Source organism: Phyllobates terribilis, unplaced genomic scaffold (assembly GCF_046119375.1).
Source record: "Phyllobates terribilis strain yellow unplaced genomic scaffold, ASM4611937v1 Scaffold_1__5_contigs__length_1240528914, whole genome shotgun sequence".
Taxonomy (NCBI): Eukaryota; Metazoa; Chordata; class Amphibia; order Anura; family Dendrobatidae; genus Phyllobates; species Phyllobates terribilis.
Genome location: NW_027362761.1, coordinates 205,558,582 through 205,585,947, shown reverse-complemented (window position 1 = coordinate 205,585,947; position 27,366 = coordinate 205,558,582). Strand labels below are relative to the sequence as shown.

The 27,366-nt window shown below is 46.9% G+C and overlaps 1 protein-coding gene across 1 annotated transcript in view; it reads left to right on the top strand.

Moving 5' to 3' along the window:
- The window catches only part of LOC141166323 (G-protein coupled receptor 54-like), a 384,390-nt gene that overhangs the window by 242,230 nt on the left and 114,794 nt on the right, over positions 1-27,366 (top strand). Inside the window, exon 2 of the mRNA XM_073652897.1 lies at positions 21,477-21,601. Within this exon, the coding sequence (XP_073508998.1) occupies positions 21,477-21,601 (125 nt within the window). The remainder of the gene's footprint in view (positions 1-21,476; positions 21,602-27,366) is intronic.

Genomic DNA, 27,366 nt, shown 5'->3' with positions numbered 1-27,366 from the left:
ATACATAGTTTGAGTACTTCATGCATGAACCGGCACATGGACATGAAGCATAAGTTGCAGTGGGAAGCTCACTGTGTTGCAATGCGGCCTAGCCGGCCGGGCCAACCACCGTCTGCCACATCTTGTGCATCCGCAGCCTCTTCATCCTCTGTGACTGGGGGGACAGCAGTCACACCTGTTTTGGGACGCAGACCTGCCACCTCTTTACCCGCAACAGCCAGCGTGATTGGCAGGTCATCATTTTCTTTGGAGGTGGTAACACCAGCTGGTGTTGAGCGCTGTCCGACATCGATAGTACCACCTTTGGATCAAGGCAACCTAACATGTCCACCTGCATCTTCCTCACAGACCGGCAGTTTGCCGGGGACACCCTTATCAACCCTGTCTAAGCACAACAGCCAGCCCTCGGTCCCTCAGATGTGGACAAGTAAAAGACCATTTCCTCCTAGCCATGAGAAAGCAAAGAGGTTGAATTTCACCATCTGCAAGCTCTTGGCTACAGAAATGCTGCCTTTCCGCCTGGTGGACACAGAGGATTTTCGAGACCTTATGTCCGTCGCAGTGCCCCAGTACCAGATGCCCAGTCGGCACTACTTCTCAAAGAAAGGTGTGCCTGTGGTCCACCAGCATGTCGCACACAACATCACCGCTTCTTTGAGAAACTCTGTGTGTGACAGGGTGCATTTCACCACAGACACTTGGCGAGTAGGCATGGACAGGGGCGTTACATGTCGCTGACTGGGCACTGGGTAACTTTTGTGACAGCAGGACAAGGGGCTGCTGTCCAAGTCTTGCCGTCCCCACGCGTTGTGCGTCAATCCTCTTTATCTCAAAGTTCCTCCACTGCTTCTTCCTCCTCAATCTCCTCTCGGTCCTCCACCTGCACCCAAAGCCTGTCTGGTCATGCCACAAGCTTTCTAACTGCGCAGAAGGGATCCTGCACACCTCCTTACTATGCTGGCAGTAGGGCTCAACGTCATCAGGCGGTTTTTACTTTGAAATGTCTGGGAAATGAGAGTCACACAGCTGAGGAGTTGTGGTCAGCTCTGGAGAACCAATTTCATGAATGGTTGTCTCCACTGGACCTGAAACCAGGGAAGGCCGTGTGCGACAATGCTGCAAACCTGGGTGCTGCCCTTCGCCGGGGCAGTGTCACACACGTGCCTTGTATGGCTCACGTGTTGAACCTGGTTGTCCAGCAATTTTTAGCCCACTATCCCGGACTAGATGGCCTTCTGCAGAGGGCACGGTCGCTGTGTGCTCACTTCCGCCGTTAGCATCCCGCAGCTCAGCGACTTACATCTCTACAGAAGTCGTTGGGCCTGCCACTTCACCGGCTAAAATGCGATGTGCCTACCCGGTGGAATTCAACTCTGCACATGTTGCAGCGACTGTGGCAGCACCGACAAGGTGTGGTGCAATACGTTCTGACGTATAGCCTGGGCCAGCGAGATCCAGAGGTGGGGCAAATCACTCTGGAGGAGTGGTCTCAGATCAGGGACCTATGCACCCTTCTGCACAGTTTTGAAATGGCGACGAAGATGTTTAGTGCTGACGATGCCATTATCAGCATGACTATTCCGGTGATTTACATGCTGGAGCACATGTTAAACAGAATTCGGAGTCAGGTGGTTACACAAGAGGAGGTGGAGGAAGTAGAGGAGGAGGAGTTGTATACGGAAGGGCTAACATCTGCAAGGTCCGGACGGTCGGCAGCACCAAGGCGGCAGGCATGTGAGGGTGGGGGAGGTGGTTTTACCAGGGCGCATGGTAGCAGCCAAACTAGTGAGGAAGGTGCAGGAGCCCAGGAAGAAGTGGAGGACGAACTGATGGAAGACTCATCAGATGAGGGAGACCTTGATCACATTTCTGTTGTGCGAGGTTGGGGGGAGAGGACAGAGGAAGGAAGCATGATTGTTACTTCGCCACCAACACAACAGGGACTTGGTGCTCCTGGATGCGCAAGACACATGAGTGCCTTCTTGCTGCACTACCTGCAACATGACCCTCGAATTGTGAGAATTAGAAATAATCCTGACTACTGGGTTGCCACACTGTTAGATCCCCGGTACAAAAGTAAATTTGCAGAAATTATTCCTGCCATAGAAAGGGATGCACGCATGCAGGAGTATCAGCAGTGACTGTTGCAGAATCTTACATGTGCTTTTCCACAAAACACCAGTGGTGCACGTAGTGAATCTCACAGTTCCAACTTGCCAACCGTGGGACCGTCAAGTGTTCAGCACTCAAACCGTAACAGAACCACAGTATCTGCTGGTAACATCAATTTTGCGGAATCATTTCACCACTTTTTTAGCCCATCCTTTGCAAGGCCACAGGAGACAAGAAGTCTGACACATAGTCAACGCCTAGAGACGATGGTACAGGAGTATCTCCAAGTAAACATTGAAGCCATGACTGTGTCACTGGACCCTTGCTCTTTTTGGGCTTCCAATCTGGATAAATGGCCGGAGCTCGCCACTTACGCCTTGGAGATCTTGTCATGCCCTGCAGCCAGCGTTCTGTCTGAACGTGTGTTCAGCGCTGCTGGTGGTGTGCTGACAGATAAGCGCACGCGGCTCTCCACTGATAATGTAGACAGACTCACGTTCATAAAGATGAACAAATCATGGATCCGAAACGACTTTTCTACCCCTGTGTCATCCTGGGGAGAGTAAAAGCTTGATGATTGGTTAAAATCACCTCACCAACCATTTTAAGCTTTCAAATTACTAATCATTTATATAAATAGACAGACCGAACTGTATGGATATATAACATAACTGTGGTCAGGGTACTCCCAAGTTAAATATACAGCCTACAAAATTGGAGTAGTTTCCCAAATCAAATATAAATCCATATTGGTATATAAAAAAAACACTTTATTTCATAGATAACATAAAATCACATAACTAAGTTAAGAAAATAGATCTTACGGGGTAAGGATACACACAAATGCAGAGCAGCAATAAGTAAGTGGGTCCTAGGGGAAAAGCTGGCTGACCCTGTTCAAGTATAGCATATCATAGTCTGTAACTCATGTGCACAGTAAAAAAGTGGCAAAAGACACTGTATGGAGTGATAGCAGTATCCCTAAGGTAGGTACCTCCACACAGAGAAGAGCAATCATAAAGAGCCACTTAACGAAGTTAAACAGAAGTCAAATAGCGATCACAGGTGGAATCAGAGAGCTCACCCATAAGGTACTGTGGTTACCACTAAGCCACTCTGCAGCCCCGACACGCGTTTCGCGTGGCTTCTTCGGAGGGCGGTCAGCTTTTCCCCTAGGACCCACTTACTTATTGCTGCTCTGCATTTGTGTGTATCCTTACCCCGTAAGATCTATTTTCTTAACTTTGTTATGTGATTTTATCTTATCTATGAAATAAAATGTTTTTTTTTATATACCAATATGGATTTATATTTGATTTGGGAAACTACTCCAATTTTGTAGGCTGTACGAATTACTAATCATATTTATCTGTATCTTGGCTGGAAAATAATTTGGGCTTTGTAGCAGTGTGCAGTACTGATTCTATTAGGCCATCTATACTAAGCTCCACCAGATTTAAAATTACTAATCATGTTTATCTGTATCTTGGCTGGACAATAATTTGGGCTTTGTAGCAGTGTGCAGTACTGATTCTATTAGGCCATCTACACTAAGCTCCACCAGATTTAAAATTAATAATAATTTTTAGCTGCATCTAGCCCGGAAAATAATTTTGGGGCTCTGAGATGCGCAAGACACATAAGTGCCTTCTTGCTGCACTACCGGCAACATGACTCTCAGATTGTCAGAATTCGAAGTAATCCTGACTACTGGGTTGCCACACTCTTAGATCCCCCACACTCTTCGATCAACCTTTTCATTTTAATAAAGACCAAAAAAATTGTCATTTTTGAAATTATAAGCATTAGCAGGTTATTAGAAACTGAAATCAAACAGTTTTCAACTCAAAACTTTATTCTAGGTGATGTTACAATTGCACATAGGACTCCTTGTTCGAAAGGAGCTTCTGAACTCTCTCGTCCATTGAATTTGGCAGGTTTTGGATGGTTTCTGCTTCAATTGTTTTGCATGAGGACAGAATACCCTCCCAGAGCTGTTGCTTAGATGTGAACTGCCTCCCGCCATCATAGACACTCCTTTTGATGATGCTCCAGAGGTTCTCAATGGGGTAGAGGTCAGGGGAGCATGGGGGTCACACCATAAGTTTGTCCCCTTTTATGCCCATATCAGCCAGAGATGCAGATGTGTTATGTGCAGCATGAGACGGTGCATTATCATGCATGAAAATGATCTTGCTGTGGAATACACGGTTCTTCTTCTTGAACCATGGCAGGAAGTGCTGTTTGAGAAACTCCACATACATTATGGAGTTCATCTTTACCCCTTCAGGGATCCTAAAGGGGCCGACAATCTCTCTCCCCATGATTTCAGCCCAAAACATTACTCCACCTCCTCCTTGTTGGCGCTGTAGCCGTGTTTGCGTGGGGTGTCCATCAACCAGCTATCCTCCACTCCATCCATCTGGACCATCGAGCGTTGCACGGCACTCATCCGTGAACAAAACAGTTTTGAAATCAGTCTTCATGTAATGTTTGGCCCACTGGAGCCGTTTCTGCTTGTATGCAGTGGATAGAGGAGGTCGACAGGATGGCGTACGCACAGCTGCAAACCTCTGAAGGACCCTGCATCTTGTTGTTCGGGGAATGTTGGAGGCACCAGCAGCTTCAAAAACTTGTCTGCTGCTATGACAAGGCTTTTTTGCCGCTGCTCTTTTAACCTGACGTAATTGCCTGTAGGAAAGAGTCCTCAATTTGCCCTTATCAGCACGCACACGTGTGTACTGTGAATCAGCTACATACTTCTTGATTGCCAAGACACTTCATCCTGATCATCGCACAATGTTGATTGTAGTCATGCCTTGACCTAAACACTCCACAATTTGTTGCTTCTCAGCAGCCGACACATCCTTTTTCTTTCCCATTTTGGCAGAAAATGTAGGCTGCTTAATAATGTGGGACAGCCTTCTTAAGAAGTCTTGCCTTTCATTGGACAGACCTGCCAAACTAATTAGCTCAGGTGTCTGCAATTGCTTACAGTGATATAAAGAGCACTGACGCACATCACCATCAATGAGTTTAACTGACAAACAAACAAATTCTTCCCTTATCACTCCTAAACACTTTTTGCATAATAATTTGGAACACAGTGTACATGTGCTTTTCCACAACACACCAGTGGTTCACGTAGTGAATCTTACAGTTCTAACTTGCCAACCGTGGTCTGTATGGAGTTGTTCAATAAAGGGCCCAAAATTAAGATAACATAGACGGGAGAGGTCTCTATGAATAGGAATTCCTAAGTATTTGATACCCTGTGAGGGCAAGGCAAAGGGAAAGTTGGACTGGATGGAATCCTGTATGGATTTGGGGAGGGAGACATCGAGGGCCTCAGACTTCGCTGCATTGATTTTAAAATTTGACCATGGAACAAAGTGATCTATTTCAGCCATAACAGCAGGGATGGATATATGTGATGGAGTGATATATACTAGGACATCATCAGCAAATAGAGAGCACTTGTACTCGGTGCCTCCCACCTCAATCCACCTAATATTGTGGTTATGGCGAATTGATGAGAGCAGGTGCTCCGTCACTAGGATGTATAAGAGAGGGGACAGAGGACATCCCTGCCTTGTCCCATTGGTGATTATGAAAGGTGATGAAAATGTTCTGACGCGCCCCCTGGGCCTTGGGACACCCGGAGCCGGACCCTTTTTGGTGGATGCTGGTGGTTGTAGTCTCCGTGGCGGCGACCCGGTTCCGTGGCTCATGGCGGTCAAACCAGTGGCGGAACTATTTATGTGGTTTTGATGTTTAAATGTCCGACTATGCCACCCGTGGATTGCGGTCAGAGTGAACCGCCGCTGCAGGGCAGACCGCTGAGGCTGGTGTTGTGGGTGCAGCAGAGCGTAGCATAACTATATATGCAGTGTATAGGGCAGTGTATGCGGAGGATGGGGGTGATGGTGCAGGGCAGCAGCAGTAACGACACGGAGTCAGTGATGCAGTCCAGGGCCTTTACTCACAGTTCTTATTATCCAGACCACTTATGCAGGTAACGGCTGCCAACGTCGTACTGTGCTCACCAGGTGAGGGGCTCAGACAACTCCCAGATAACTTTGGAGCACTTCACAGGACCCCGTTTGTGTGTCCTTTGTCTGGCCTTTCTTACCAACCCTTCTGTCCGGCTGCCTCGGGCCTCCTCTTGGTAAACTTGGCGCCAGTTTCCCTGACCCTATGTGGTGCCTTCCTAGCGGGTGTAGCGAGGGGCTGCGCCACATAAAATGTCACAGCCTCCGGTTTCTAGCTGAGGGTCGTTTCCCGCCTCCACTAGTTTCGGGGACCGGTCTCCCCCTTTGGCCTGACCCCTCCACGCAGGTGGATTCGGGCGTGCGGTGGCGACCGTCCGCACCCCTGGGATCCCTTCGTTCCTCGTTCCTGGAGCCTTCTCCGCTCCTCTTCCTTCCTTCTACCTCTTCCAGGCCTGGGCCTCTGTTACTAGGCCTGCCTCCGGAGCAGAGCTCATGCAGAGCCCCTGCTCCCTGCCACTTCTGCTCAAACTTCTCTGCACTGAACTAAGATGGTGCCCACCTTTTATACTCCCTTCTCAATGCACCCAGGAACTGCTTCCTCCCTGCTCCTGCACTACAGGGTTCCCCTTCCTCAGTGTTCCCTCCCCCCACTCCAGCCAGGGACAGGGACTGTCGTGCCCATCTCAGGGGCATTTTGGTCGCCCTGCCCCACGGCAATGTGGTGTAATGCATGCAGGTTTTGGGTCCTGATCCACACTCCATCCTTACCTGAGAGTGAGATATCACACCTCTGGGTGAGGTGCAATACCTCTGTAGCAACCGAGCCCTCAGGGTGCTACAGTTCCATTTATCTTAAGCCTAGGTGACATATTGCGATACAGGGCCGTGATTTTGGCTATAAAAGGGTCCCCTAGACCCCTACCCCAAGCTTTTTAAGATAATAATATATGGCGTGCCAGGAGACTCTATGGAATGCTTTCTCCGCATCCAACGAGAGTATCTAATTACAAATTTTTAACTGCATCTAGCCCAGGAAATACTTTGTGCCTAGTAGCAGTGTCTGCTGGTCAGCGGATTATCCCGGCTGTTAAGCAAGCTACACCACCTGTAGTTTGGACACTTAATTTTTTCAAATGAAATGCTTCGGGACCACGGGATACTCAGTGAAGAGCATCAGGAGGCACCCCAAGGCATAGGGGCTGGGACTGGCGGTAGGATGCCTTGCGGTGGACAGCCGAGCTCGATCCTTATAAAAGCTTTTTAACTGCAGCAGCTTTAGTGGACGCTACTGGAGCTGGAATTACGCGGCTGCTGGCATGAGACTTGCCCTCCAATAGATCCTTGTAAAAGGATTTAAAGTGTATTCATTCAAATTAGAGAGACAATTTAAATTAAAAAGCTTAGAGCTGCCTCCACCACAGGGGGGCTCGCTCGACCCACCAGCGGACAGGCACCAGTATTGGGAGAGGGGGGCTGGCCTTCAGGGTCCACCGCGGCTCTGGCACAAACCTGGCGACACAGAGGTGGCACGGGCAGGAACGGACTGGCCGTGTCGGCTTCTCACTTTTTGGATTTTAGAAGGGCATGACATGCCTATATCTGTGTCTCCCCCTCCTTTTACTCCTCCACCTCTTTTCTTTTCGCATGACTATATGTACTTGTCACTTTTCCATGTGTTAGTTATGTCTTCTGAGCAGTTTGTCAGCTTTTGGACACCTTTGAAGGTGTTTTCTATGTGTTTCTCTGTGTTTTTGTTTGCCTGCCATTGGTTTTAACGGTGTTCGAAGGTGTTCAACGAACAGTTCGGCGAACACACGGGTGTTCGACGAACCGAACCGAACTCGAACACTACGGGGGTGGCTCAACACTAGTCATCAAGCCACCTCTGCCATGAGGTGAGATTTCCATCGAGCCTCATGCAACAGTGTGCGGTGTCTTCCAGGGTGCGGCATTTGGCCCCATCTAGAGTGGGAATCGGCCATTATTCAAGGCCGTCTCACTGCTATCAATTGTACTCATGTCTTTCAGATGTGAATACAATTAAACAATTAAAACTTTGACTGCCGGTACTTCTGGGTCAAAACATTGTACAGCAGCATGTTGAGGTTACCTGATTACGCTGCTAATGTCACTCCTGTGCCGCAGAGAAGAATATGACGGCGGAAAGGTAAGGGCTCCAATGGAGCCGAATATGCAAGGGAGTATTATTTGAGGGAATAGTGTGAGGGGACAATTTGGGGGTGAAAAATGTGAGGGAACAGTATGCAGTGGGGGAAAAGTGTGAGAAGAGGGCACACTATAGAGACTGGGCATGATGGGGGGACAAAGGGTGAGGGCATAGCATGTGGGAAAGTATGCCTAGGGAGAAAGTGTGAGGAGGGGCACAGTATCAGAAGGAGGCAACATTGGGGGACAATGATCATAAGGATAGTATGGTGGTTATAGCTAATAAAGGTGGACATTGTGTCAGTTATAGATAATAAGAGCAGACAGTGTGGTGGTTATAGCTGATAAGGGAGGACAGTGAGGTGGTATAGTTTGGAAGGGTGAACAATGAGGCTGTTATAGTTCATAAGTGGGGATGGAGTGTAGGCAATATTTTATAGGCGAGGACAGTGTGGAAGCCATTTAACATAAGAAGGACACTCTGGTGGTCGAATTTTATGCAAGAACCACACCAAGGAGCAGTTATTTATTCAGGGGCACAGCGTAGGGTAGATATTTTTATTCAAGGAGATTATAATCACATTATTTTTAAGGGCACCATGTCAGGATGTACAGCAGAAGACCAGAAACAATGGCTGTCTGCAGAAATGAGCTGTGGATGTGAAAGTCAGCATAGGATCTGGGCAATGTGGAAAAGAAAAGAAACAGAATGGCTCCATCAAGAAAATGTCACTTATAAAGTATCTGGGTGTAAATGTTTATTTGTGATAATGACTATCATCAGTACAATTTTTCCTGTATGTCTGTTAACAACAGCTCCTGGTATCTCCTTATATTTGTTAAAAAATACTAAGTTGTTAGTTCATTTGATACAATTGTATATGGGACTGACCTGACTTTTGATAGCTGCACTAAGTATCACAGTGTTTTCATGTACTAGTGTTCTGGTGATGTATCCATACACTGATGGTGGTTTTAGTGATGTATTCATGTACTGATGGTTGCTCTGTTGCTGTATTCATGTACTGTTGGTGGTTTTGGTGATGTATTCATGTACTGATGATGGTTATGGTGATATATTCATGAACAGTAAGTGGCTCTGGAGCGTATTTATGTACTAATGGTAGTTCTAGTGATTTATTTATGTACTTGTGGTGGGGTAAGGGGTTGAACATGACGGTGGTTAAGTCTTTGTCTCTTACCCGGTGAGAATGCTGAGTGGCCCCATACCGGTGAAACGCAGGGAGCTCTATTTCCTCCAGCTCTTCCGAGTCGTCTTCTCCTTCAGGTAGGTGGGGCATTCTTGATAGGGTGTCTGCGTTGGCGTTGGTTCTGCCCGCCCGGTATTTGATTGTGAAGTCATAATTGGATAGCCGGGCCATCCACCGCTGTTCTAGGGCACCTAGTCTTGCATTGTCCAGATGTGTCAACGGGTTGTTGTCCGTGTACACGGTGAACTTTGCGGAGGCCAGGTAATGCTTAAACCGTTCTGTGATGGCTCATACCACTCCCAAGAATTCTAGCTTGAAGGAGCTGTAGTTCTCCGGGTTTCTTTCAGTGGGCCTCAGCTTCCGGCTGGCATACGCGATCACCCTTTCTCTGCCCTGTTGGTTCTGTGACAGTACGGCTCCCAGTCCCACATTACTGGCATCTGTGTGGAGGATAAAAGGCTGGCCATAATCGGGGTAGGCCAGGATCTCATCCCCCGTGAGGGCCATCTTCAACTGGCGGAAGGACTCCTCTTCCAGCTTGTCCCACTTGAAGGGTGGCTTGTGACTTCTAGATTTAGATTGCCCTATCAAGATCTCCTGCATAGGGGATGCCATCTTAGTGAACCCGGGAAAGAATCTTCGGTAGAAACCTACCAACCCGAGGAATTGCCTCACTTCATTGATGTTAGAGGGGCTTGGCCAGCTCTTGATGGCTGTAACTCTATCGGGGCTACTTCCTCTGCACTCACCACGTGTCCTAGGTATTGGACCTTCGGTTTTAACAGGTGGCACTTTGAAGGCTTCACTTTCAGGCCATAGCCTGCCAGGGCTTCGAACACCTCGGCCAGGTGCTTTAGATCAGTGGTCCCCAACCTTTTTTGCACCAGGGACCGGCTTGAAGCAAGATCATTTTTCCATGGCCCAGCAAGGAGGGGGTGGGGTGGGCGGGGCTTTGGTCATATGGGGGCGGGGTAATGGAGGGATTTGGAGTTTAGTGCATACTTATCATATAGTGTAGACCAGGTCCCTGCCAGGAGCTATGCCAGGAGCCCCACATAATGTGCTGTGCCAGGAGCCGCATCACTGAGGCCCCATCACGCCCTGCAGCAGGACAGGGCAGCTGTCCTGACAGCTGCTGTTCAGCTGCATTTACTTCATCCCAGGGGCGGACACAGACTGTAGTGGGCCCCTGTGCAAGAAATTTTTGGGGGCCCCCCCCGCCCTTCATAAGGCAACAAAGTTATGTAAACATAACCCCCCCATGTGCATCTCTCACCCCCCCATGTGCAGCTCACCCCCCGTGCATCTCTCATCCCCCTCCGTGCATCTCTCATCCCCCTCCGTGCATCTCTCACCCCCCCGTGCATCTCTCATCCACCCCCCGTGCATCTCTCATCCCCCCCGTGCATCTCTCACCCCCCCGTGCATCTCTTCCCTCCCCCCATGTGCATCTCTCATCTCTCCCCTCCCCCCATGTGCATCTCTCATCTCTCCCCTCCCCCCATGTGCATCTCTCATATCTCCCCTCCCCCCCATGTGCATCTCTCCCCTGCCCCCATGTGCATCTCTCATCTCTCCCCTCCCACCATGTGCATCTCTCATCTCTCCCCTCCCCCCCATGTGCATCTCTCATCTCTCCCCTCCCCCATGTGCATCTCTCATCTTTCCCCTCCCCCATGTGCATCTCTCATCTCTCCCCCCCATGTGCATCTCTCATCTCACCTCTCCCCCCATGTGCATCTCTCATCTCTCCCCTCCCCCCCATGTGCATCTCTCATCTCTCCCCTCCCCCCCATGTGGATCTCTCATCGCTCCCCTCCCCCATGTGCATCTCTCATCTCTCCCCTCCCCCCATGTGCATCTCCCATTCCCCCCACTCCTAGTTAATTGTATTTAAAAAAAAATAAAACTTGTTATACTTACCCCCATGAGATCCCTGCAGATTCCTGGCACTCGTCCAAATCGCTGACACCAGGTTCTCCTGCCTTCCGGTCATGTGACGGCGCCGTCACATGACCGGAAGTCAGAGGAATTATGAGATGTCCTGGACCCGGCGCTTTGCATGGGGCCGGGGGCCCCATGAGGAGAGAGACGCACAAGAGGGGGGCTCCGAGGGGGCTCCTACTGGCCGGGCCCCATACTGGAGTCAGGGCAGTCATGCCCTGATGGCGGCCTTGCTGGAGGCTGGAGGGGCCCCCTCTCCCTCGGGGCCCCCGTTCAATGAACCGGCTGCACGGGCGGTAGTTCCGCCCCTGCTTCATCCTGCTTCAGGACCTGTGGTGACATCACAGTTATGTACCTTAATGTCATCACAGGTCCTCTACAGGTCTACCCTGCGGGAGTCTAGAACAGCGGGCAGCATCCACCCCACACAGTGTGCTCTGAGCCACCGCAGACCAGAGCACACTGTCAATGTTTAGTGATTGTCTGTGGCGGTGCCGTGGACCGGCTGAAAAACCCCAACGGCCCGGTCCTTGTCCGCGGACCGGCGGTTGGGGACCTCTGCTTTAGATGGTCCTCGTAAGTCTTCGAATAGATGATCATGTTGTCCAGGTAAAGGAGGACCGTCTCGAAGTTTCGGTGCCCTAGACAGCATTCCATCAGCCTCTGGAAGGTCCCTGGTGCATTGCAGAGCCCGAAGGGCATACAGTTGAACTCACTCAGTCCCATCGGGGTGGTGAAGGTGGTCTTCTCCTTGTCAGCCTCTGCCACAGGAACCTGCCAGTACCCGCTAGTAAGGTCCAAAGTAGAGAAGAAATTAGCTGATTTTAGAGCTGCTAAAGACTCCTCTATCCTAGGTAATGGGTACGCATCTTTATGGGTGATATGATTGATTTGTCTATAATCCACGCACATTCTCATGGTACCGTCTTTCTTTTTTACTAAAACCAATGGAGCTGCCCAGGGGCTTCAGCTATCTCTAATGACCCCAGCTTCTTTCATTTCTCTCAGCATACCTTTGGCGTTCTGATAATGTGCAGGGGGTACAGGCCTCTGTCTCTCTTTTATTGGTGGGTGGCTCCCCGTGGGGATATGGTGTTCTATCCCTTTTACTCTGCCGAAGTCTAGCGGGTGCTTACTAAAAATTCTCTCGTACTCCTGAACCACCCGGTAGACTCCTTGTTTTTGATGCAGGGGAGTGGAGTCAGCACCCACATGGAGTTTCTGGCACCAGTCCTCCTTTTGTTTCTGGGAGTCATTACCCTCCACCTGTGGAGATGGAGGCAACGGTTCCACGGCCCTGATAGCTTTGTGCTCAACAGCAAACAGTTTGGCAAGTGTAGCGTACCTGGGTAGGTGTACCTCCCTCTCCCCAATGTTGAGAATGCGAACGGGCACCCTCCCATGACGGACATCAACCACCCCCCGGGCTGTCAAAATGGTGGGCCTGCTGTCTGAGTACACGGGTTCTACCATGGCTTGGTAGTCTCTGCCTCTCAACCCGATTGCAGTCCGACACCAGATCATCATTTCACTTTTGGGAGGCATGGAAATGGGGAATGGGTCACTCATTTTTACGCTACCGATCTCACCACCAGACAGTTCTACCTGCTGCCGTCTCATCAGGGCTCTTATCTCTTTCTGGAGGACCCTCCGTTGGCTGGAGCTCGCATTCATCGCCACCTGCTTTAAATCACAATTACTTCTGAAAGACAGTTTTCAATTACATTAGTACCCACAGTTATTTTAGGGTGACTTTCACGACGGTCATTGTCCACAATGATCACTCCCTGTGCCGGCAGTTCCACTTTACCAATCTTGATGGTCATCTCTCTGAACCCCACCTGCGGCACGGGTTGGCCATTGCTGGCAATGATGCTTAAGTCATCGTCTGGGTAGCGGGTTATGTCAGCGTCACTCCAGTACCGCTTGAAAAGTACGTAGGGGATGGTAGTCACTTGAGACCCGGTGTCCAGCAGTGCACTCATGGGGATACCGTCCAGCACTACGGGTAAGACCCGGCGTCCCCCCACGTACTTATCACGCCAATTAGACGGGCCTGATGACCTTATGCCAGGGGGTTGGCCCTCTGCCCCAGGTCGGACCCATTTAAAGTACAGTACCTTGCTATGTGTCCTGGCTGACTGCAACGGCGGCAAATCGGCTGTCCATCCTTAGTGTAGCGGTCGGCGGGCCTCCCTCTGAACGGCGGGATCCTCCTCTGTCGACGCCACGGGACATCCTCCGGACTGGAAGCCAGCTCGATTGGTCTTGACTCTTGACGGTTCCACCTGTAACGACTGTAAAGTCCTGGTTAATGCAGCCACACTCTTTGTTAGCTCCTGGACCTGATGGTGCAGGTCTGCAGGCTGGGATGGATTTAGGGCCTGTGCATCAGCCCCCACAAGGTCTGCGGGGTAGGGCGCCGACCCCTGGTGGTAAGTGATGGCAGGGCGCCGGGAAGCTACAGCGCCACCTGCTGCGGGTTCTCTGAGCACCCGGATGGCCCGATCCTTGAACTGCGCAAAAGTCAAATCGGGGTTCTGTAGGGCCATGAGGCGCAGGTGGGTTCTGTGGGCGCTGGACAGCAGACCTTCTATGAACTGGTCAGTCAACAGTTTATCAGAGTCCTGCACGCTACCAGGGTCAGCTTGTTTGATAGCTCTCAGGGCTTCTTGCAGGTTCAAGGCATAGTCTCTGATACTATCCTGGGCCCGCTGCTTACAGCCATAGAACCGCATTTTGATTTCTGCTGAGGGTATCAAAGGTACTCCGCAGCCGGGTCAGAATGTCCTTTACTGTCCTTTTCTCCTCATCTGACCATGATTTCACTTCCCGCTGGGCTGCAGCGGTGAGCTGCCCCATCAGAACGCTCACTTTCTGTTCTTCTGTCAGAGGATAAACTTTGAATAAACTGTGCAGTCTTTCCCTAAAGTCAGTTAAGGTATGGGGGTCCCCTGAGTATTGGGGTAGCCAGGCTGTTCCGGGGATGTAGGGCATAGAGAACGGCATCACCGCCGCTGCAGCCCCGCCGGTTGTAGAGGGCCCCTCCGCGTCCGTCATCTTCCTTCCCCCTAGTTAAGCGTGGCCTACCTTCCGCCGATCCTCTTCTGTAGGCCGCGGCTCCGCTGGTGCTGCTCCGTGTGAGGACCTTGCGTCGCGTCCAGGTGACGTCAGCGTCGCTCTCTCTCCCTTCCATGACCTTGCGCAGCGTCGGTGCGTAGGGCGGGGCTTCAAGTCTCGCGCGCTTTGGACTTCCACGCCCCTCTTCTTCCCATGCGGCGTCCTGAAGATGTCGTCCGATGGCGGGAAAACGGCTGAAGATGGTGGGAAACTGCTGAAGATGGCGGGAGACGGCTGAAAACGGCAGGAAACGGCTCCGGATGGCGGGAAACTTCTTTTTAAGGTACATGTACAGTCTTTTTCAGGCACGCAATACCCGTTCGTGGCGGGTTGGTCACAATCCTGCCGACTACACCAAAGCTGACTCGCCCCCTGGGCCGTGGGGTACTCGGGACCGAGCTTCAGGGCAATGCTGGGAGTAGTAGTGGCGACCCGGTCCCGTGGCTCAGGGTGGTCAGACCAGTGGCAGCCTTTTATATGTTTTAGGTAATGTCCGACTACGCCATCCGTGGATTGCGGTCAGGGAGGACCGCCGCTGCAAGGCAGACCACTGAGGCTGGTGTTGGGGATGCAGCAGGGAATAGTACAACTCCCCACGGGAGGAGTGTAGCCTCAGGGCAGTGTAATAGGATGCTGGGGGTGATGGTGCAGGCGCCGCAGTAATCACACAGAGTTCAATAATGCAGTCCAGGGTCTTTTACTGCAGAACTTATCACAGACCCACCAGGAGTACAGGGTAGGAATGGACCTGGGTGTCTGAGGGCATTCGGGTGAGCTCCACTGGCCAGGGTGAGTGGGTACGCCTACCGTTCTCTCTCTGCCCTTGCTGACTATCTCCCCCTTTAGTGGTATGATAGCCCACGTCCCTGAGCTTGCCGTGTACTACGCCTGTATGACTTGCGACACGGGCCTTAGGTACCTGTAGCTTCTCCATGCTGTACCGGTTCCTCTGTGTGGCGGAGTCTCCAGGCTTCTTAGGCCAAGGGACCCGAAATCCCTTGCGGGTTGGTTATCTGCTGCAGGACCTGCAACCCTGACAGCCTCGGACCCCAGTGTCTGGTTGTGTAGTCTCTCTCTGCCAGGACCGGCTCTCGTCGCCTCTGTCCCTGGCTTTCTGTTCCTCCTTTGCCTCCTGGACTCCTCAGCTGCGGCTGACCTGTCCCTCTCTTCTGGGAACCCTTCTGGATGCTTCAGAAGTGGGTCCTGGTCTCCCTAACCCTGCCCTCAGTACCAGTTTTATAGGGGCAGCCTGCTCCCCCTACTGGCCTGGGACAGGAGGTGCTGCATGCAAATAGTCCATGACCAGAGAACCTCCCTCCTGCTCTCAGACAGAGCCTTACAAGTTTGTGGCATCCAGGCCTGGAGTGACACATTTGCGGAGCCCGTAAGATTCCAGAACAGCAGAAAAAGTGACCCTATTGTAGAAATTACAACTGTCAATGAATTAATCTACAGCTGCAGTGACTATTTTGTAACATCCATGCCAGGCTTTGTTTCTGGTGAATTGCCGAATGCCAGTTTAGTCCCCATACATTGTGCACAGCTTGTGATTCTGGAGACATGCACCCCGTAAATTGTTATGTGTGCTCTTCCCACTACAATAATGCCAAACACATGGCCGCTTACTGCGGTTTAGGCACAGTGGGGCTCAGGAGAGGGGCATTTGGATTTGGAAGTACAGATTTCACTGGATTTTATTTGAGGGGATGGAAGCCGTGACGCTTTTCTAGAGTATTTATTCTACCAGTACCTTGGGAACCCCCTATATTTCCAGTGACAGATGAGTGGGGGCTGGTTTTGTGCGGGATAAGCTAGGGTTTTTATTGGTAACATTTTTGGTGTACATAACATTTTTTTTTTTGCAAACAGAGCTGTTTGAGGGCTTAATTTTTGCGCCACAAGTTGGAGATTATTTTGGTACCATTTTTTGGCACATAATGTTTTTGATTGCTTTTTATTCAGATATTTTAGATGCAGAATGAACAAAAACCAGCAATTAAATTTGTTTTTCACGGTTCGCCATGTGATAAAAGTGATAAGACCGATTTGTTTGTCGGGTCAGTACGATTACAGTGATACCAGATTAATATTGTTTTTTTTATGCTTTGCTACTTTTACACACTAAAAATAATATTTTACAAAAATTGATTTGTTTTTGCATCGTCGTATTCTGAGAGCTGTAACGTTTTATACCGAATGAGCTTGCTTTTGAGGGATGATTTGGCATTTTCATTTGTACAACTTTATTTAATGCCTTTTTAATCGCTTTTTATTCAATTTTTTGCTTGTTACTATGATAAAAAAGTGTAATTTTTGGCGTATTTTTTTTCTTTACAGTGTTCGCCATATGGAATAGATACCAATTATGTGTACTTTTTTTGTTTTAACGCAAATGCTGCATTTTTAGTGGCAAAACGACTTTTAGTGATTTGTGTGCGCTTTTTTTGTGTTTTTTTTTTACATTTTTACACATTTTATGTATTTTTTCTTATTTTTTCACTTAGTTCCACTGTGGGACATGAATATTTTTTACTTTGATCGTTGGTCTCATGTATTGCAGTACTCATGTACTGCAGTGCATGAGACCTGTCAGTGAGTCGCTGAAAGAGTCTTTACGGGGTGCGTGTCACCGGAAGCACAAGCTGGGCACAATGTACAGTACAGACCACAAGTTTGGACACACCTTCTCATTTAAAGATTTTTCTGTATTTTCATGACTATGAAAATTGTACATTCACACTGAAGGTATCAAAACTATGAATTAACACATGTGGAATTATATAGTTAACAAAAAAGTGTGAAACAACGGAAAATATGTCTTATATTCTAGGTTCTTCAAAGTTGCAACGTTTTGCTTTGATGACTGCTTTGCACACTCTTGGCATTCTCTTGATGAGCTTCAAGAGGTAGTCACTGGAAATGGTCTTCCAACAATCTTGAAGGAGTTCCCAGAGATGCTTAGCACTTGTTGGCCCTTTTGCCTTCATTCTGCGGTCCAGCTCACCCCAAACCATCTCGATTGGGTCCAGGTCTGGTGACTGTGGAGGCCAGGTCATCTGGCGTAGCACCCCATCACTCTCCTTCTTGGTCAAATAGCCCTTACACAGCCTGGAGGTGTGTTTGGGGTCATTGTCCTGTTGAAAAATAAATCATGGTCCAACTCAACACAAACCGGATGGAATAGCATGCCGCTGCAAGATGCTGTGGTAGCTATGCTGGTTCAGTATGCCTTCAATTTTGAATAAATCCCCAACAGTGTCACCAGCAAAGCACCCCCACACCATCACACCTCCTCCTCCATGCTTCACGGTGGGAACCAGGCATGTAGAGTCCATCCGTTCACCTTTTCTGCGTAGCACAAAGACACGGTGGTTGGAACCAAAGATCTCAAATTTGGACTCATCAGACCAAAGCACAGATTTCCACTGGTCTAATGTCCATTCCTTGTGTTCTTTAGCCCAAGCAAGTCTCTTTTGCTTGTTGCCTGTCCCTAGCATTGGTTTCCTAGCAGCTATTTTACCATGAAGGCCTGCTGCACAAAGTCTCCTCTTAACAGTTGTTGAAGAGATGTGTCTGCTGCTAGAACTTTGTGTGGCATTGACCTGGTCTCTAATGTGAGCTGCTGTTAACCTGTGATTTCTGAGGCTGGTGACTCAGATAAACTTATCCTCAGAAGCAGAGGTGACTCTTGGTCTTCCTTTCCTGGGGCGGTCTTCATGTGAGCCAATTTCTTTGTAGCGCTTGATGGTTTTTGCAACTGCACTTGAGGACACTTTCAAAGTTTTCCCAATTTTTCGCACTGACCTTCATTTCTTAAAGTAATGATGGCCACTCGTTTTTCTTTACTTAGCTGCTTTTTTCTTGCCATAATACAAATTCTAACAGTCTATTCAGTAGAACTATCAGCTGTGTATCCACCAGACTTCTGCACAACACAACTGATGGTCCCAACCCCATTTATAAGGCAAGAAATCCCACTTATTAAACCTGACAGGGCACACCTATGAAGTGAAAACCATTTCCGGTGACTACCTCTTGAAGCTCATCAAGAGAATGCCAAGAGTGTGCAAAGCAGTCATCAAAGCAAAAGGTGGCTACTTTGAAGAACCTAGAATATAATATATATTTTCAGTTGTTTCACACTTTTTTGTTAAGTATATAATTCCACATGTGTTAATTCATAGTTTTGATGCCTTCAGTGTGAATGTACAATTTTCATAGTCATGCAAATACAGAAAAATCTTTAAATGAGAAGGTGTGTCCAAACTTTTGGTCTGTACTGTATGTGGGCTCTACAATATATGGGGGCTCTACACTGTATGGGGGTACAATGCATGGGCACTAAACTGGTATATTTGCAATTCTCCAGGAAAAAAGCCTGGCGTTGATATTACAAAATAGTTACTGCAGCCATAAATTAATTTATTGAGATGTAATTTCTACAATGGGGTCACTTTTGGGGGTTTTCTGCTGTTCTGTCACTTTTGGGGCTCTGCAAATGTCACCAGTAAAATATTCTACCAAAATCTGTGCTGCAAAGGCCAAATCGCGCTCCTTCCTTCTCAGCCCTGACGTGTGGCCTAACAGTAATTTCTGATGACATGTGGTGCATCACCACGTTCAGGTGAAATTGCACAATATATTATGGGGTTCAGTTTCACCTATTATCCCTTGTGTACCTGACAAATTTGCAGCAAATACAAAAATTACATTTTTACCACAAAAATGTCATATTTTCACGTTTCAATGTTATAAAATTCTGTGAGGCACCTATGGATTCAAAATACTCACTACACCCCCAGATGAATTCCTTAAGCAGTGAAGTTTCCAATATGGGGTCACCTGAGGGGGTTTCTGTTGTTCTGGCACCTTAGGGTCTCAGCTAATGGAGCCCACACTCTATTAAAACAAAATCTGCACTCCTTCCCATTGGACCCCTGCTGTGTGGTCAAACAGTAGTGTACAAGCACATATTGGGTATCACTGTGTTCAGTAAAAATTGCATAACAAATTATTGGGCCCATTTTCTCCTATTACCCCTTGTATAAATTATTAATTTGATGCTAAAACAGTATTTTAGTGGAATAAAAATGTTCGTTCTCAAATCTTGAAGTTATAAAGTTTTGTGAATCACCTGTAGGTTAATAATGCTCAGTACACCCTTAAATGAATTCCTAGAGGGGTCTAGTTTCCAAAATGGGGTCATTTGTGGGGAGTTTCTACTGTTTTCGCATGTCAGGGGCTCTCCACATGGCATTTACAATCTCTTCCAGACAAATAGCACTCTTTCATTTCCTAGCCCTGCCATGTGCCCAAACAGAAGTTTTTGACTACATATGGGGTATCAACGCATTCAAGAGAAATTGCATAACAAATTATGGGGTCCATTTTCTCCTATTATGCATTATGAAAATTACAATTTTGGGGCTAAAACTGCATTTTTGTGAAAAAAAAAGATTTTTAATATGACGACCTAATGTTATCAAATTCTGTTTAGTACCTGTGGGTTCAAATGCTCAATATAAGCCTGGATAAAATCTTGAGGGGTGTAGTTTCCAAAATGGGGTAACGTGGGGGGTTTCCACATTTTAGGAACATCAGAGGCTCTCTAAACAGTTCATCACGCCTGTAGACCATTCCATCAAAGTCTGCGTTCCAAAACGTCAGTCCTTCCTTTCCGAGCCCTGCTGTGCGCCCAAACAATAGTTTTACCCTACATATGGGGTATCAGCGTACTCAGGACCAATTGCGCAACAAATTTTAGGGTCCATTTTTTTCTGTTACCCTTGTGAAAATAAAAAATTTGGGGCTAAAAGTAAATTTTTGTGGGAAAATGTGATTGTTTTATTTTCATGGCTCTACGTTATAAACTTCTATGAAGTACCTGGGGGTTCAAGATGTTCACCACACATCTAGATACATTCCTTGAGGGGTCTGATTTCCAAAATGGGGTCACTTGTGGGGAGTTTCCACTGTTTAGGCACGTCATGGGCTCTTCAAACACGACATGGCATTCATTCTTGATTCCAGCCATTTCCGCAATCAAAAAGTCAAACAGTGCTCCTTCCCTTATAAGCCCTGCCATGCGCCCAAACAGTAGTTTTCCCCTACATATGAGGTATCAGAGTACTCAGGAGAAATTGCACAACAAATTTGGGGGTCCATTTTATCCTGTTACCCTTGTGAAAATAAAAAAATTGGGGCTAAAGTAAACTTTTTGTGAAAAAAATAAAATGTTCATTTTTTTCCTTCCACATTGCTTTAGTTCCTGTGAAGCACCTGAGGGGTTAATAAACTTCTTTGAATGTGGTTTTCAGCAGTTTGAGGGGTGCAGTTTTTAAATTGTGTCACTTTTGGGTATGCATATAGGCCCCCAAAGTCACTTCAATTGTGATGTGGTCCCTAAAAAAATCATTTTGCAAATTTTGTTGGAAAAATTAGAAATCGCTGATCAACTTTTAACCCTTCTAACTTCCTAAGAAAAGAAAAATTATGTTTAAAAAATTATGCAGATGTAAAGTTGACATGTGGGAAATGTTATTTATTAACTATTTTGTGTGACAAGGGCATAAGAATTAAAAGTTTGAAAATTGCAAAATTTTCATAATTTTTGCCAAATTTCTGATATTTTCACAAATAAGCGCAAGTGATATTGCAGAAATTCTACCACTATTATGAAGTACATTATGTCATGAAAAAAACAGTCTCAGAATCAGTGGGATCCGTTGAAGCGTTCGAGAGTTATTACCTCATAAAGTGACAATGGTCAGATTTAAAAAATTTGGCCTGGTCATTAAGGTCAAAACTGTCTCGGTCACTAAGGGGTTAATAGATCTATGATGCAGTTCTTTGAGAAAATTGTAATTTAGAGTGTTACATTTGCAGTTGCAGTAATCCATATTTGAAGTATATACATCTTTTCTCTTTACAGCAAATCTTGCCACTACAGACATAACCTTCCTGGTATGTTGTGTCCCTTTTACTGCAACACTGTATCCACTTCCAAGCTGGGTATTTGGAGATGTCATGTGCAGAGGAGTGAACTATTTACAACAGGTAAGTAGTCTTCATAAAAGCTGCCAAATAATGGTATTTATTTGAAGGGAGCCTGTCAGGATGAACACATGGCTGTCTAGGTGATAAAAATACAAGTATGTACATGTATGCCCAAAAACGATGCAACATAGCAGTGGCACAGAGCTGTCAATCCATCAGAGATTGGTGCTAGGCGGGGAATACTGAGGTAGGCCAATGCACTAATTGTTCCGCAGCCTACCATCATGCTACATTGTTTATTCTTTGTAATCTGTTATTCCACAATGCCACACTGGTGGTCCATAGATTCCGGCATGACCTTGTATTTCTATGACCTACACTGCCATATATCCTATTGAGATATAATAAACATCCTGACAGGTTCCCTTTAAAGGTAAAAATGTAATCTATCTTTAATGAAAAGTTATGCAACCTTGCAATATGCCTTTGCCTCTTTCATAATAAGAATTTATTTTTTTGTCTCCCATTATTTCAAGATTTGCAAAGCATGTGCTTCTGTGCATGGGAGAATCGATCGAGATAGCTTCTGGCTAAACAATCCAATGTGTCTGCGGGCTTTAATCAAACATTTATTTGGCTGACATGTGGCCTCATTCAAATGGCTGCATTTTCAGTCTTTGTGTTGTCCATGTGTGCATCAGACAGCACACTAAACCTATAATGATCTTTTGCCAAGTCTACATGAATACAGGATCTGAACCACCATCAGTACATGAATAGATCACCAGATCTGCCATCAGTACATGAATACATTACCAGAACAACCATCAGTATATGAATACATCACCAGAACCACCATTAGAACATGACTACAACACAATAAACTTAAAATTAACAAATAAAGTAACACTCTGCAATGCTGTAGAAAATAGAAATGAGAAATCTTCGTGCATGTAAATATGAAGTATGAAATATGATTAGCATTAATGCTGTAGAAAATAGAAATAAATGAGAAATCTTAGCGCATAAATTGGCCAATTCATGTGTACCTGGCAGCCGCGGTAAGGCGTTTCTCAAAATGCCAGTGTTAGAACTCTCCTGTTAGGTTTTTTTTAGTTTGCTGGTCACATGACCATTTTTGCCTATTTAATCCGGCTCCGCCCTCCTGGTCTTGCTGGACTTCATTGTATTTACTACTCTTGAGCTAGCTTGGTGCTCTGTTGCCGTTCTCTGTTAGTTTTGCTAGGTCTTCTGACCTCTATGCTTTTTGTTGTGTGTTTGTCTTTTACTGCTACTATTTCTGCTAGGAGGTGTCCAACTTATCCCAGTCCCTAGTTCTTGTAGGGATCCCTCCCTCACATCTATAGGTCTTCGTTCAGACTAGCCAAGGACTTTAGCGGGTCTGATCGCAGGATCAGGTTCCCCGTTACATCGTAGGGATCTAGTTTAGTTCTATTGTAGGGACAGTTCTCCTGTCTTTCCTTAGTCCCTGTAGCAGATCATAACAGTAAGTCCAGCCCTAAAAGAAAAAAAAAAAATTTTCTCTAAGGAAAGACCTCCAGTTTTCCATCATGGTCTCGGTTCAAGATTTGGCTCAACGCTTGCAGGGACTCTCTCTGGAGGTGGCCAAGCTCCAACAACACGTGAGTAGCTGTTCTGGAGCACATTTTGTGGAACCAAAGGTACGTCTGCCTGATTTATTTTTTGGCGAACAACAAGATTTTTTTTCTTTTAAAAATGCTTGTTTATTGTATTTTCGTTTGAGACCCGGATCCTCTGGTGATGAATCACAGCGCATAGGGTTCATAATGTCACTTTTGCGCAAAGATCCTCAGGGATGGGCCTTCTCTCTCCAACCTAGTGATCCGTGCTTTAGATCAGTGGATAGTTTTTTTTCTGCTTTGGGTTTGTTGTATGATGATCCTGATCGTGTCTCATCTGCTGAGTCTGAATTGAGACGTTTGAGGCAGGGATCAGGTAATGTGGAAAAATATTGTTCTCACTTCCGTCGGTGGTCTGCCCAGGTGGGGTGGAACGATTCAGCTTTGAAAAGCTTGTTTCTTGCAGGGCTAGGTGAAAGGGTTAAGGATTTACTGATTGCTTATCCCACACCTGGAAACTTGCAGGAGGCTATGCAATTAGCTATACGGGTGGACAGGAGACTGCGTGCAAGGGTTAATGAGAGCAAATTCTCTGCTATGTCAGCTCCGAGTCTTGAGAGGGTCTGTGCTGACAATGGAGAGCCGATGGAGATTGGAGCGAAGACACCCCGCTCTCAGGAAAAAGATCGCAGGCTTTCTGAAGGCTTGTGCTTCTATTGCGGAAATTCTGGTCATTTTATTAAGAACTGTGTGCTTCGTTTGAAGAAAGAAAAAAAAATGGTCAGTTATGCCCGTATTGCCTGTTTAAATTCTAAGGGAGTATTCCTATCTGCCACTACTGCTGCTCAGGATGAATTAATTGAATTTCGGGTATTTGTGGATTGTGGTTCTACTCTGAATGTGATTGATGGGGGATTCTTGGAAAAACTTAGATTAGAACCTAAAACTTTGTCATCCCCTATTGCTGTGGTTTCTGTTGATGGCTCTCCCTTGAAGAGTGTTACTCATAAGGTCTGTGAATTTCCCCTCACTATTAATGGTATTCACCAAGAAAATTTGGATTTGGTGGTATTGGATAATTTGCCTTCTCCAGTAATATTGGGATTACCCTGGTTAAAATTGCACAATCCTGTACTGGATTGGTCTACCAATGAAATTAAGTCCTGGAGCCCTAAGTGTTATGACAAGTGTTGTAACGGACGTATTGCTGCTGTGGATAAAGGGGAATTGCCTGTACCTATTCAGGATTTTTGGAGAGTTTTTTCTGAGGAGGAGTCACAAATTTTGCCTCCCCATAGAGACTATGATTGTACCATTGAATTTGTCCCTGGAGCGACTCTTCCTAAAAGTCGTTTATTTAATCTTACTATTCCTGAGAGAAAGGCTTTGGAGGAATACATACAGACAAGCTTGGCCGCCAGTCACATTAAGCCTTCGAAGTCTCCTGTGGCTGTTGGATTTTTTTTTGTAAAAAAAAAAAGATGGCGGTTTACGTCCTTGTCTGGACTTTCGTGAGATTAATAAAATTACTGTACGCAATCCTTACCCACTGCCATTGATTCCTGATTTATTTAACCAGTTAGTGGGGGCCAAGTGGTTCTCTAAAATTGATCTCCGGGGGGCATACAATTTGTTGCGCATGAAGGAGGGTGATGAATGGAAGACTGCTTTTAACACTCCTGTGGGTCATTTTGAGAATCTGGTTATGCCTTTTGGTCTTACCAATGCTCCAGCATTTTTTCAGAATCTTATTAATGACATCCTTAGACCTTTAATCGGCAAAAATGTGGTTGTGTATTTGGATGACATTCTGATTTATTCGCCTGATCTGGAGTCTCATTGGCGGAGCGTACGTGAGGTATTACAGTTATTAATGGACAATTCGCTTTTTGCTAAGCTGGAGAAATGTGAGTTCGCTGTACAGAGAATTAGTTTTTTGGGCTACATTATCTCCAGTGAAAGTTTTGAGATGGACCCGGTTAAAGTTCAAGCTGTGCAGGAATGGCCTAGGCCTATTGGTTTGAAATCGATACAGAGGTTTTTGGGTTTCGCCAATTATTACAGAAAATTCATAAAAAAATTTTCTATTATTGTCAAACCGCTGACCGATCTCACCAGGAAAGGTGCTAATGCGGTTCAGTGGACTTCTGAGGCCATTGAAGCTTTTGTGTTTCTAAAGGAGAGGTTCACCTCTGCTCCCATCCTTATGCAGCCTGATGTGACTAAGCCGTTTTTGGTTGAGGTTGATGCTTCTTCGGTGGGGGTCGGTGCGGTGTTGTCTCAGGAAAACAAGGATGGAGTACATCCCTGTGCCTTTTTTTCAAAAAAATTTTCTGAGACTGAACTTAATTACGATATTGGTAATCGGGAATTGCTGGCGATTAAACTCGCATTTGAACACTGGCGTCACCTCTTGGAAGGTGCTGAATTTCCCATTCAGGTTTTCACTGATCATAAAAATCTGATCTATCTTGATGCTGCCAAGCGCTTGAATGCCCGTCAGGCTAGGTGGGCACTTTTTTTCTCGCAGTTTAATTTTTCCGTTACTTACATCCCGGGTACCAAGAATGTTAAAGCGGATGCTTTGTCTCGCAGCTTTTCTCCCATGGTCGGTGTTGAGGAGGAAGAGGAGAGCATTTTACAAGAAGGTGTTGTGATTGCTGCTTTGGACTCCGTTTTGGAGGATGAGATTCTTAAAGCTCAGGAGAATGCCCCATCTAACACTCCCCATGGGAGGTTGTTTGTGCCTAGGACCTTTAGGAGAGATTTGTTTGTTGAGTGTCATGAGTCTCGGTTGGCAGGTCATCCAGGAATTTCTGAGACCAAGAGACTTGTGGGTCGCAGTTTTTGGTGGCCTGGATGGCAGAAGGAAGTCATTAAGTGGGTGCGCCAATGTACTGTGTGTGCTAGATCCAAGTCTTCGCATGCTCCTGCTGCGGGGTTGCTTTGCCCTCTGGAGGTTCCTAGTGCACCTTGGACACATCTGGCTATGGACTTTATTACTGACCTTCCCCCCTCTGAAGGTTTCACGGTCATCTGGGTGGTCATGGACCGTTTTAGCAAGATGTGTCACTTGGTTCCCTTCATCAAACTGCCTTGCGCTAAGACACTCGCTAAGGCCTTTGTCAAGGAAATTGTCAGACTACATGGTGTTCCTACTGACATTGTTTCTGATAGGGGACCTCAGTTCGTGGCTCGTTTTTGGTGTGCCTTTTGTGACAGGTTGGGAGTTCATTTGTCGTTTTCATCTGGATATCATCCTGAGTCTAATGGCCAGACAGAAAGGAAGAATCAGGATGTTGAGCAGTTCTTGCGTTGTTTTGTGGCAGACAATCAAGAGGGGTGGTCTGAGTTTCTGCCACTTGCTGAATTTGCTCTTAACAACCATACATCCTCTTCTGCTGGGTGTTCGCCTTTTTTTTGTTGTTCTGGGAGACATCCGTCTTTTGGGTCATTCTCCAAATTGGTTTCGGCTGTGCCTGAGGAGGAGAGTTTTTCCGGTGATTTGGAGAGAGTTTGGACGGATGTGCGTGGTAATCTTCAGGAGGCTAACAAAAAATCTAAGAGGTACTTTGATAGGAAACGGCAAGAGGTTTTGTTTGCTGTTGGTGACATGGTTTGGTTGTCCTCTAAGAATCTGCGATTGAGGATTCCTTCTAAAAAATTGGGTCCCAAGTTCGTAGGGCCCTTTAAGGTGCTGCAGATAGTTAACCAATCTGCTGTTAGGTTGGAGGTTCCTACGTCCTGGAAGATTAACCCGGTGTTTCATGTTTCTCTGTTGAAAAAAGCTGATGTGTCTGATGGTGACGCCTCTGCCACTGTTCCTCCGGTGGTGGAGGACGGGGAATATGAAATTTCCCGCATCCTAAATTCTAGACGGTATAGAGGGAGTTTGCAGTATCTCGTCGCTTGGAAGGGTTTCGGACCTGAGGATAACTCATGGGTGAGGGCAGATGATGTTTCTGCTTCCAGACTTGTCAGAGCGTTTCACAGGAGGTTTCCTGGTAAGCCTGGGCCTAGGGGATCCGGAGGATCCTCTTAGAAGAGGGGGTACTGTTAGAACTCTCCTGTTAGGTTTTTTTTAGTTTGCTGGTCACATGACCATTTTTGCCTATTTAATCCGGCTCCGCCCTCCTGGTCTTGCTGGACTTCATTGTATTTACTACTCTTGAGCTAGCTTGGTGCTCTGTTGCCGTTCTCTGTTAGTTTTGCTAGGTCTTCTGA